The sequence below is a fragment of the Pteronotus mesoamericanus genome, unplaced genomic scaffold (genome assembly GCF_021234165.1).
Source record: "Pteronotus mesoamericanus isolate MK-2021 breed Mesoamerican mustached bat unplaced genomic scaffold, CSHL_Meso_final contig_164, whole genome shotgun sequence".
Classification (NCBI taxonomy): domain Eukaryota; kingdom Metazoa; phylum Chordata; class Mammalia; order Chiroptera; family Mormoopidae; genus Pteronotus; species Pteronotus mesoamericanus.
This window is the reverse complement of record NW_026555065.1, coordinates 31,058,060-31,071,214: the sequence shown is the minus strand read 5'-3', so window position 1 is coordinate 31,071,214 and position 13,155 is coordinate 31,058,060. Positions and strand designations below refer to the sequence as shown.

General features: G+C 38.0%; 1 protein-coding gene across 1 annotated transcript; it reads left to right on the top strand.

The window, feature by feature from the left end:
* The first annotated feature begins 652 nt into the window (after window positions 1-652).
* Window positions 653-4,528, top strand: LOC129064097 (olfactory receptor 4Q3). The gene is made up of 2 exons (XM_054565175.1): window positions 653-689; window positions 3,573-4,528. Exons 1-2 carry the CDS (start codon window positions 653-655, stop codon window positions 4,526-4,528), a joined length of 993 nt encoding a protein of 330 aa, XP_054421150.1.
* Window positions 4,529-13,155: the final 8,627 nt, after the last annotated feature.

The following is a 13,155-nucleotide window of genomic DNA, read 5'->3' as shown; positions in this document are numbered from 1 at the left end:
TCTGAGATTCCCACTAAGTATACTAAGGCCGCCACATTTGTGAGGGCTTCTCTGTGGCCCTAACTTCTCAAGGATTATTTTCTCTCCATTTTTTTTTCTCTACCCCTGTACTCATTGTCAGGCTGGGAAAGGGGAGGGAAACATGCTTAGTCCTGTTTTCCACTTTCCTGAAGATACAGTTCTTTGTGTCCCAGCTTAATATGCAGAGAATCTCCTCTAGGACTCCCCATCTAGAGGAGACCCTGGGCCTTCACTTCTGCCTTTGCAAAGCTTTTGAAATGAATCCCAAATTTGCCCTGATTGGAAATGCTCTCAAATCAATCAATTCCAGGTAGGTAAAAAGGGTGGGTTGTGTTATGCAATAGGTCTGAGTGTTTCACAGCCTGCAGGGCCTAAGGTCAGCTTTCTTGCAAGAACTGAGATTCAGACAATTCTCATAGCAGCAGCCTTGGGAATCACAGGGCTCATTAAGCTGAGCAGTGGCGTAAAGACTATGAAAGCCTCAGACACAGCCAGAGCCCTAGGGATAAGAGATCTTTCAATCTGTACAGCCAGCCCTCAATGACAGCTTGATTTATAAGAAAGCAGTTAGGCACAGACTGGGCGGTTGTGATGGTCATCTGAGGATTTCTCATTTTGCTGGCCTGAAACTATGAAGATAGTTTCTTCAGAAGGGGGATGCACAACAGGTAGCATATCTCTTCCTTAAAACCACATAGCTCCTGACATGCAAAGATGTAAGTTTCTCAGACATATTTATTCAAAGATCTGCTTACCATCCTTGTTCCTCTTTCTGTCTCTAAAACCACTTTTATGCCTTGTGTTGTGTGTATTTTTTTTTCTGTATGTACTCTGACATTTATCATTATTAAATTTAAGAAATCATTGCAGTTTTGTTGTTCTAGGTTTATACATTTAGAAGCATTCACAGAAAATGAAATTCCCATAGCATCAGGGAATTCCAGGACGGGTGATACCTTCGAAGGTGATTATAAGGCCTGGATAAGATAGGATCAGCTTTATATAACAGAAAACATTTGATTCATGCAACACTGTGTTAAGACTGCCTAATTCTACAATGGTCCCTCCTAGATCCTATTTTTTATTTTTTGAATTATTTCAGTTGCTTTTTGTTAAATCTTTTTCACTTCCCCCACATGCAATTTAAAATGCAATAATTCAAACAAAGCCAAATATGTTTAGAGCAGAAATATTATGCCTTTTTCAATGGGGAAGACCATGATGAGTGCCATCTCCAATGAATGATGTCTATTTCTTGGCATTTCAAAAGAAATTAGAAAACACATCAGATATCTTCAGAAGGAGTTCACAGGGCACTTAAACTCCAACTAGAAAATGACTTTCCATCATTGTTTTGGTCATTTCTTTTTCTGAGAATTATTTTAGTTCAAAACAGGCAAAAATAAACAAGCAAACTAGCAAAACATAATACACTATTTGAAAAAAAAAAACTTTACTTCCATTCTTAGTATTTTATGCGTAGATCTCTCTGGTTTCCTGCTTAGAAAAACTAGAGACTAGCTGCTCAGCTATCCACAAATCATCTTTAATTATGTAAAGAGCTTGATTTTATTCTCCCCATCATGCTGCCTTTGCATCTTCCTACAAAGACTTTTATATCCTTGCTCTACAGACAGATGAAGAGGGGGGTCACACACGTAGTGTGAAAGAGACATCCAAAAGTTCCTTGGGCCCGAAATCTCTCTTCTGCTTGTTTATCATGAAGTAATGTATACAGAGAAATCTCTTGGATTTAAAATTTCTTATTTTTGAAATTTAGGTACTTTTTTGCATTGTCTATGTAACTCTTTGACACCTAGTTTGAATAATTATCAGATAACTTTCCCTGAACGATCTGAGAACCAAGCGCAACATGGAATGGGTCAGCAGTCCCCAATTTTTGACACCAGGGACCGGTTTTGTGGAAGACAGTTTTTCCACGGACCTGGGTGGGAGGGGTGGAGCAGTTTCAGGGTGATTCATGTGGATTACATTCCAGCTCACCTGCTGCGGTGCGGCCAGGTTCCTCACAGGCCCCGGTCTCGCACTGGTCCTTGGCCCAAGGAGTTGGGGACACCTGAAAAAGGTAACTGGGACTGAAGACAGAAAAATACAAATTTTGCCTCACTTAATGTTTTGCCTAGAGCTAGTTCTGTATTGAAAATATCCTAATCTGGACAGACAGGCTCTGCTAATTCTTAAGCACTTCCATGGGAAAAAAATGTATCAATATTACCTGATTTTTCATTTGTCATCTGGATATTCCCACCCTATATTTGGAGTGAATGTAGGTACACAGCAGGAGTAATGGATGAACAATGTCTTCTTGTGTTCTCCATTTCTCTTAAGTATATTTATAGTTGCTGAAAAGTCCAAAAGCAGCATAATCCTCACTTCCCTTATTATCCTTTTCTATAAAATAGGTTGTGGTGAGACTCTTCTGTACATGTCTCAATGATATGAATCATGGCCCTTGGTCTCTTATTTTGGTAATTAGTGTGTTCCAGCAGCTGTCCTATTCGTCCTGAGTTTGATATTTCCCTAAGCTTTAAAGATAAAGATTTTATTTCTTCTTACTCAATCTCTATAAACTTCCCAACCTTTGTCACCTGGGATAATAAATAAAGACAAAGAACATGAGGTTCTTTTCAATTCTTCCTAAATAATTTGTTTCTTAACATGCACATTTATGATAACTACTAGCCTTTGTACAGTACAGCAATTCACAGCACAAAATATTCTTCCTTCAATTTGACAATTATGCAGTAAGCATTGTGGTATGAGTACAAAGATGAATGGGAACTATTTCCTCACTTTGGGGGACTTAATCATTTTGGGGGTAACTGTTTGTTGCTCAAAGATAGATTACATTTGATTCTCAAAGCAACTTTGAGAGATATTATTATCCTTATCTTAAACTGAATAAACAAAGAATAAAACTCAGATTTAATACCTTGCCTGAGGTCACTCTATTTGTGACTGGGCATTGGATCCAGATACTTCATTCTAGAACTCTTGTCCTTAAAGAATATAATTCTGTCTATTTAAAAAACGGAATGAGTCCTGGCTGGTGTGGATCAATAGACTGAGTGATATTCTGTGAAAAAAAGAGTTGCTGGTTTGATTCCCCACCAGGGCTGTGCCTGGGTTGCGGGCCAGGTCTTCAGCTGGGGGTGCATGAGAGGTAACCACACATTGACACTTCTCTCTGTCTTTCTCCTTCCCTTCCCTTCTCTCTAAAAATAAATAAAACCTTTTTTTAAAAAAAGAAATGATTTTCATGCTCTCATCACCTCATGTCCAAGTCATTACCTCCTTTCCTAGTCTGTTGTAACTGCCATTTGAAAGCGTTGCAGGAAGAGTTGGGAGAGATGCAAAATGTTCCTTCTTCTGTTTATACAGAAATGTACATGTCTCACCTCACAAAAGTTGCTTAAGTTTTTTTTTAATCTTGGAATATGATTTATGAACACCAGACTCAAAATCTGATGACTTTTTTTCCCCTTTTGTCTAACTAAAATTTCTCTTGTTCCAATTTAATTCCTTTTTTAGGTCACTTGGTATTCTTGACTTCATGAAAAAAGAAAATGATTCAAAAGTGGCAGAATTTGTTCTTCTGGGCCTGTCATCGTCTTGGAAGCTGCAGCTATTTCTCTTCTTAATATTTTTGTTGTTCTACATGGCTATTGTCCTGGGAAACCTCTTGATAGTGCTAACAGTGCGAGCTGATGCTCACCTACTCCAGTCTCCTATGTACTATTTTTTGAGCCATCTGTCCTTCATTGACCTATGCCTGAGCTGTGTTACTGTGCCCAAGATGTTAGGGGATTTCCTACGGCAGGACAAGATCATCTCTTTTTCGGGATGCCTTGCTCAGATCTACTTCCTGCATTTTCTGGGAGCCAGTGAGATGCTTCTGCTGACAGTCATGGCCTATGATAGGTATGTTGCTATATGTGATCCTTTGCACTATCTGACAGTCATGAACTACCAGCTATGTTTCCAGTTGGTTTTTGCCTGCTGGTGTGGGGGTTTCATCCACTCTATCACACAGGTCACACTGGTCATGCTTCTGCCCTTCTGTGGCCCCAATGAATTGGACAACTTCTACTGTGATGTCCCAGAGGTCGTCAAGCTAGCCTGCATGGATACATATGTGGTAGAGGTACTGATGGTCTTGAACAGTGGTCTGCTGTCTCTTGTCTGCTTCTTGGTCTTGCTCTTCTCCTATGCTGTCATCCTCATTACCCTGAGAACTCGCTTCCACCAGGTCCAGAGCAAGGCATTCTCCACCTGTGCCTCTCACCTAACAGTGGTCAGCCTGATCTTTGTGCCATGTGTATTCATCTACCTGAGGCCTTTCTGCAGCTTCTCTGTGGATAAGGTGTTCTCCCTCTTTTACACAGTGATCACACCTATGTTGAACCCTCTCATCTACACACTCAGAAATGCTGATATGAAGAGAGCCATGAAGAAGCTAAGCAAAAAGCACGTGGCATCCTGCTGACCATGTTAAAGGATGAGAAGGAAGAGGTGATTCAGAAAACATACTCTTTCTTGGGACACTCTTAACTCATCCAGCACCTGAATAGATGCATAAAAACCAATTTGGTGACTTTGGAAGAAAAGAGAAGCCGACATAAAAATTATTGCTTTTTATTATTTCATTGCTTTTGTTTATAGTTGGAGGTATAGGTGATTGTCTCAGGTGTTAAATATCAAGCAGGGAACACAGGAGTGCTTACTGCCCCACAAATAACAACAGTAATTAATCAAATGCTGCAGTCAAGAGAACACCTTGAAAGATCAACCCCTCTATCCTTTGTCTATTGTAGGCTTCCTTTATTTAATTTATTTTACTTTTAAACTCTATTCAAATGAAAGAAGTTATCACATTTCCATTTGTGTCCTGCTTCTCCAGGATTTAAGAATTCCCGTTGTCAGAAAGTTCCTTCTGATGTCCCATCAGTCTTTTCAGAGTCAGCGACTTCCTTTTGTCCTGTTTCTACAAAGCTTGAAAACATCACTAACCACCCTGTGTAGCCGTGTACACCCAGGAATTGTGTATCATGCCAAATTCTAGAAGTGTAGTTGAACACTTCACAAAGCTTATGCGTGAAGAAAAGAGAGTCTGGGTTCATTGAAGCTTTTCGCGTGCTGCTGTAGGGACTGTGCTAGGCAAGGCTTCCCATTTCACCTTGAGGTTTTCTTTGAATGGAATTATAGTGAGAGAAAGTTGATAAGTTGGCTCTTCAACTGATTATAATGTGTAAGAGCTACGAACTCTAAAGAAAAAAAAAAAAAGGAAGAAATGAGCTGTGCTTTGAAGCACTCCCCCACCTGGCCCCTGCCCTTCAGGTTCTCATAGTTATGACCTCTGAGTTTCAAAAAGTGCTTTGAGGACTAGATAATATTATTCAACTTCATTTTACAAGTGAATTCAGATTTGTTAATTGCCCAAGATCACTTGTGTAATCAATCAGGAAAGCTGGTAACTTTAGGTAATTAAGATTAAGCTAATATTTTTTCTCCCCAGAAAGAGTACTTATTCCAAGTACATGGGCTAACTGCTTAATTTCAACTATATCTATATAGGAGATTCAGAACTAGGATGTCCCTAAAAATATTCTCTTAAACATTTATATTCAAGGTTATCTATTTCTGATATAATGCTCTTTGCTGCTTTACAGCTACGGAAAGTGTTTATTTACTAAATAATAATATAGTGATTGACTTTTAGGAATGTTATTATTTGTTTGCTTTATTTCCTGATCAATTGCTATGAGAGATTTTTCTGATTACTTAGCTGAAAACATACTTCAGGAAAAAAATATCTAAAATTCCATGTAATACTAGGATTTAATTATGTAATTAGCAATATCCTTAAACACATAAGAGTTTTCTTTACATATGGATTTAAAAAATGGACTTTCATTTTTGGGCTGGGAGCTAGTGACTTTATGTTTAAGAAGCCGTATGTATATATGTATGCATATATGTTCATATATATGTATGTATTGCTACAGAAGGACTCCTCATAGACCAGGAACAAGGCTCCCACTTGAGTGATTTCGTGAGAATGGGTGAGGGTGGGAGTGGCATCTCTGGTATGGGCCATACTCTGCTCTTTCTCTTTTACTCCACAGCATTTCCACAGAGCTCTGTCGCCTGCAATGAATATCCAGAAGAGCAGACAGGAGGAAAATGCCAGACAGAAAGTAGTTTATGGGTTTACAGGAGAGTTTAAATGATGCTGTGGTTCCTCTATGCACATGGCTGGCACAAGCTTCCTTTTTGTGTTAGCTGACTGCAAAACCCCCCTTTCCTAATATCCCTCTTTCCCAGCAAAATTTAAGATCTTGGCAAATCATTGTAAATGTCCTGTGGATAGCTGGGATTAGTAGCATAATATTCAGAAAAACATGAACTTTGTACAGTCCTCTTTGCATTTTCAGTCCTCCAATACGTACTTAATCAATTGTCTATATTAAAATTATCAGTATTAATAAGCACCAATAACATTTGTGTTTTTCAGAAATACGTACTAATATTTTCTATAGAGTTCCCTGCTCAAATGCCCCGAGTGCACCTCCAGGGTCTGCCTGAGCCAGTTTGTTGGTTCTCTCCTCCTGAGGTTGGATCATACTGGTGTGTATGCAACTTTAGCTGAGGGGCACTGTATGTAAAACATGTGGACAGAGCCTGGACATCTGGGATGCAGAGTCCACATTCATGCATGAGAGACTCCTTGTGCTGGGATTTGGAACCGGGAGAAGAGGCAGGCTGGAGACTGAGAGCGAAAGCTTGCTCTTTCCACACTGCCATGCCTCGTGTACATTTCAAGGAATCTGAAGATTTTAAATTTGAAACTGGACTTCCAGTAATTAAGAGTAATAGAACATTGTTCTCTGAGTATGTTGTCAGGCTTTGTTAGAGACAGGACATTTATATTACCTTGATTTATAGTTTTTAGGCATAAGTATCTGGGTTCCATGTGTATTCCTGCTCTGGGTCCCGCAGATATTTGGGGTGGGTCTTCCCCTTCTTTCCAGCTCTCATGGCCCTTTGGGCTACTGCAGTAACCGAAAGGAGACAAAGATAAGTCTGACTTATGAGATCATGGGAAGATTATTGACTTTATATTTTGAGAACAGATTGGTACTAAGACTGAATATTTATAACCTAGCTCCAAACTACATATTGTCAATGAAGCAGTAATAGTTAAGAGAAATAATAGTAAGAAGGCCAATAATAATAAAGAAAAGTAATGTTTTATTTGTTATTGCTGTTGGGTTAGTGTTAAATACAACAATACTGAGCACCACCGTCCCGCCTCCCTTATCCAACTTCAAGTAAATTGTGCAAAAGCGTGTGAACATAACCTAAATATTTATTAGTTTGGTTTTTTTTTTTACCAAGTAGCCTTCAATATAGTTTTATAAGGAGTCATTCAGTGAACATTTTTAGAAGTTTTTCCCATTGCCAGATTTCTCCTAAAATTCCTAGAAACTAGAAAGTATTATTGGAGAGAAGTCAGCATGCCTTCACATTTACCCCTAATTTAGAAAAAACATTTTCTGGGAGATGTTTCTCTAATAAATAACTCCTAGAGATTTTTGGATGTTTTAAGATTTGTTCATTACTCATTTATTAAGCCTTATTAATTTATTACCCATTCATTAATTTAACAGCTATTTGCTGAGTGCCCATTATGTTCCTGGAAATGGGGTAGACATCATGTCATTTGAGTGTTCCCCATGCAGCAATAGATCACCCAAATATCTAAGCATAAGGTGTCTCAGTATTTACCAGAGGAAGGTAGATAGCACACAAAGACAATGTGTGAGCCCAGATGACTGGGGGGAGGAGAGCAGTGAGGTCAGAAGTGCAGACTTTGGAGTCAAAGAGTCTCATCATGGTCCAGGTCCACGACTTATCATAGGGCAAGCAACTTAACCTCTCAGTGCCCCTTTGACTGTAAAATAATAATAATAATAATAATAATAATAATAATAATGGTTTCTGCTTTATAAAATCTCGGGAAAACAAAAAAAATAATGCATATAAAGCTCAAATGAGTGTGTCTAAATACTTTGAGAACTCAACAAATATTGACTGCTTATGTTACTATTATTGCTAATTGTTCTATTAAAATAACAGAGAAATAGAGGCTGGAAAAAGACTATACAATTGTTCGCTCTTACAGACAACAGGACACACAGGACAAAAAGTTGCACTAGAGAGCTTTTGACTCCAGACCCCTGTCATGTGACAACAAAATCCCTAATAACTCCCCCGTTCATATTAAAATCAGCCTCAATACAAGTCATTTTATGTTAGGGTGATAGCATATGTTTCCTCAAAATTATGTAAAAGTTACATTTTTAGTTTTTTTAAAAATGTTCAGATTAATATCATATTGTACTTTCAAGGCTTTTACATCATCATTTTATTTATTTATTTACGTTTATTGGGATGACATTGGTTAACAGGATAGTGCAGGTTTCAAGTGTTCATTTCTCTGATACCTGATCTGTATATTGCATTGTGTGCCCACCACCCAAAGTCAAATCATCTTCTATCACCATACATTTGTCCATCTTTACCCTTTACTACCCCCAGACATCCTTTTCTCTGATATCCACCATACTATTGTGTGTGTCTGAGTTTCAGTTTTATATCCCACATATGAATGAATCATATGAACTAAGAATCATATGGTTCTTAGGTTTTTCTGACTGACTTATTTCACTTAGCATAATATTCTCAAGGTCCATGTTGTGGCAAATGGCAGTACTTCATATTTTCTTTTGGCTGAGTAGCATTCCAGTGTGTGTGTGTGTGTGTGTGTGTGTGTGTGTGTGTGTGTGTATCACATCTTCTTTATCCAAGCATCTGTCGAAGGACACTTTGGCTGTTTCCATGTCTTGACCACAGTGAATAATGCTGCAATGAACATGGCGGTGCATATGAGATCTGTCCAGAAGAAGCCCAGGCGTTGTTAATAATGAGAAGGGCTTGCATGACATTGATGAAACCTGGCAGGCAAGGAGAGTGGACTGGAATGTGCATGCATGACTAATGGCAACTTCACTGTAGTAGTGTCAGTGGAGACCATTAGGTTAGTTACTAGTGTCAGTGGAGGCCATTAGGTGAGCATGTGTCCTGCGTGGCCATCCCATTCAAAATGCCTGAGTGATTAGAGCAAGGAACCTGCATCAAATATTGCATTAAGCTTGAACATTTCTCTGTGGAAACTATTCGGCTGATTCAGAAAGGTATAACTATGGGCAACTGGTGACTGGCAGCTTCATCATGACAACATGCCTGTTCATACATCACATGCAGTTTTTTGGTGAAATATCAGATCACCCAGGTGACTCAGCCCCCCTACAGTCCTGATTTGGTGCCCTGAAACTTTTGGCTTTTCCCAACACTAAAATTGCCTTTGAAAGGAAAGAGATATCAGACCATAGATGAGATTCAGGAAAATACAATGGGAGAGCTGATGGTGATTGGGAGAACTGTGGGAGGTCCCAAGGTACCCACTTTGAAGGGCACTGAAGTGTCATTGTCCTGTGTACAATGTTTCTTGTATCTTCTTCAATAAATGTCTATTTTTCATATTTCATGGCTGGATACCTCCTGGACAGACCTAGTACAATGTGTTCTTTTGAAATATTTATATTTTGCAACATGATTACCACCATAGCTTTAACTAACATTTGTATTATGTCATGTAATTATCATTTCTCTTTTTTTGGTGAGAACATTTAAGATCTAGTTTCTTAGCAACTTTGAAGTATATAATACAGTATTGTTGACTATAATCACTATGCTGTTCATTAGATCTCCAGGACTTATTCATCCTCTAGTTGCAAGTTAGTACCATTTTAACATTGCTCTAATTTTCCTTTCCCCTCAGTCCCTGGTAACCATCATTCTATGAGTTTGGCATTTTTCAGATTCCCCATAAAGTATAAATGATATTATACATTATTAATTTTTCTCTGCCTGGATGTTTTTTTGAGTGAAGGAAGGAAGGAAATAAAAAATAAGGAACATAGAAGGAAATGAAGGAAGGTAGGAAGGAAAAAACAGAAGATAAAGAAGAGGAGAGAATCATGTAACATAATTTTTAATCTCAAAAGGAATTTGAGCAGTAAAACCAGTAAAATGAGGACTGTCAGAGTTAGCTGTTTCTTTGTATAAACAACCCCTCATTTATAACTCAGTCATAGAATAATAAACTATTGCCAAAAACAACAAAAAGGACTTTATGCTGCAACATGATCATCATTTTTGCCTCAGAAAATCACTAGCAAGGTGAATGTTATTTGGGTTACTATATTTTTTCCTGTTGTATGGTTGTGCCATTCATACACATGGAACTTTAGGCTTGACCTTAATTTCATTTTATACTTCAGTGATAAATTTTACGCTCAGGTTCCGAAGTGTAACCATCTCCAGCAAGCTCCTAAATACCTCAATACTTTAGAAACTCATTCATATAATAGGACTGAGGCAGCATATTTACAGCACCACTAAATTAAACATTTTGCTTGCCTACTTGAGTTTTAGCAAATTTTAAATGAAGTAAAATATTTTAAAAGTTTTATAAACCAATATTTTGTTGTTGGGTTAGTGGTTCAAGATAGTAACACTGAGAATCACCCTCTCCCCTCCCCTAAGTATATTGTGCAAAACTGTAGAAATGGCCTCAATATTTATTAACTAGTTACTTATCAAGTAGCCTACACTTTTACAATGATTCATTCAGCGGTAATTACACTTGCACTTTCTCTTCCTAACAATACAGCTGCTACTCAATCAGTGGCCCAACAATTCCCTCAAGGTTGTGATGAGGCATAGAGGTTGCTTATGGTTTCTCTCTCTTGGAAGCAGGAACATAAAAAGTTCTTGCAGACCAAGATCAGAAGCAATGGTATGACAGTAAACTCATAAAATCCTGAGACACACACACACACACACACAGGCACGCACACACGCACACACAGAACCTCTTCTTAAGCTGCACATACATATAAGAAGCAACACTATACATATTTCAATTTTTTAGTGTGAATATTTGGATATAGATAACATATCTATCTCAGGAAGTTTTATTGATCCAAGAAGATCACAGTTTGTCCAAATCCATGTTGTGGGACCACACTCAAGAAGACAGCTAGCGTAAGTTTTCCAACTGGAAACTCAACCTTGTTTCTTTAACAGCATATATCTTATTAAAACCAGCATTTATTCTTTGCCATCATCCTAGAGAGATCAAATTTGACCTAAGAACCTGGGAGGATCAGTGGAAATGATCACCCTGAGGGAAGCTCTAGTCCACAGAGTTCAGATGTCTGATCCTTATGCTTTTGCTATTCCACCACTAAAATGATCATGCTGTAGATTTACAGATCACTTATTGCTTTTGTGTCCATTATTGTGTCATTATTGCCGAACAGAGGAGGATTCTGAGATTAATAGAAGTGAAGAAAATTGTGTTGAGCCCAGTTACTCTTGTCTTTGAATTCTGTGCTCTTTCGCCTAATGAAAATAGTAGAAAAGTCTTTTGTCTTAGACTTGGATTAATTTTTGGGGTTCCCGAAGGGGATCCCAGATAAAGTCAAGATCATCATCATTCAGGAAGAATAGAGCAGTTTCCCAAGCATCTTTGGGTATCCTTTAAAGAAAGACATGCAAGGATATGGGCTATACTCTGTTACTACTTCAGTAAAAGAATACATTTAAGAGGGTGGGTTTCAGCAGCAGATTAATTTTCTATGATTTTGACAAGCATAGAAATACATATAAGTGGGAATTAGGAGACGCACATGGGAAGGAGTTTAGAGTCTTACCATGACTCCTCTCCAGGCTCCTCTCCCTTCTTCCAGTTGGCATGTTCTGCAGTCACTAAGATGGGTAATGCTAATTATAGATTTACTTACCGTGTGCCATGTATAAAAACCCATTATATGTAACCAACATTTAATCTACAAAAATTTTGTGGCATGTAATATTATTGATATTTTATACTTGAAAAAGCTGAGGCCAAAGAGAGTTATGTAATTTTCCTAAAGCCAGAGTGTTAACAAGTAATAGAGCAGAATTTAAAAGCTAGGAAAACTGGGTTTCAGACTTCTTTTCCTTCTCCTTCTCCTCCTTTTTTTTTTTTAAACAAGTACTCTCCACTACTTCTATTGCTCTTGTCCTCCTGCCATGGGGGAGATCTTTCTCTATGATCCCTCAAATCATTCAAGATAAATTCCAACTCCTCAACTTTATTTAATTGTCAATGACATGTGTCAAATGAAACAATGTCTAGATTAACAATTACTATCATATCACTTGTTATTGCATTTATTTGTTAAAGACTTATTTATTTTAGAGAGAGGGGAAAGGAGGGAGAAATAGAGGGAGAGACACATCAATATGTGGTTGCTTCTCACGTGTCCCCCACTGGGCATCTGACCCACAACTCAGGCATGTGACATTCCTGGGAATCGAACCTATGACCCTTTGATTCCCAGGCCAGCACTCTATCCACTGAGCTACACCAGCCGAGGCTCATTATTGCATTCTTATTGTAAGTTTAATTTGAGCAAACAGGCACAAACTGTGTATGTTGTAATGATCTTGCCAATTGTAACTGTTGTCTTTGTCTCTAAATACTAGATGTAGAATAAACAAAACTCTTCCTGATTAGCAGAAGATATGGTGACTTTGATGCCATCAGATTCAAGAGTATGCATGTTCATAAAGAAAATAAATTTTTAGTCCCATTGCCTAAGTTCAAATACCACCTCTGCTAATAACTAGCTCTATGACCTTGGGCAAATAATTCTGTGTTTTACTTTCTTCATCTCCAAAGTGGGGATAATGACAATAGGCTACCTCATAAGATTGTTATAAGCATTAAATGTTGTTATCACTGGACCAGCACCAGGCGCATAGTGAGTACACTGTGTTTTCTATTATTAAATATTTTTCAACTCATAATTTTACCAATTTGTGATAACTGAGCATAATTTGGCTTTACTGCTATGGTCTCATAGACTATTTAAAGACCAGTCAAAAGACTTCACACTGTAAGAGAGTAACTGATTTTTTAAATGTAATTTTTTAATG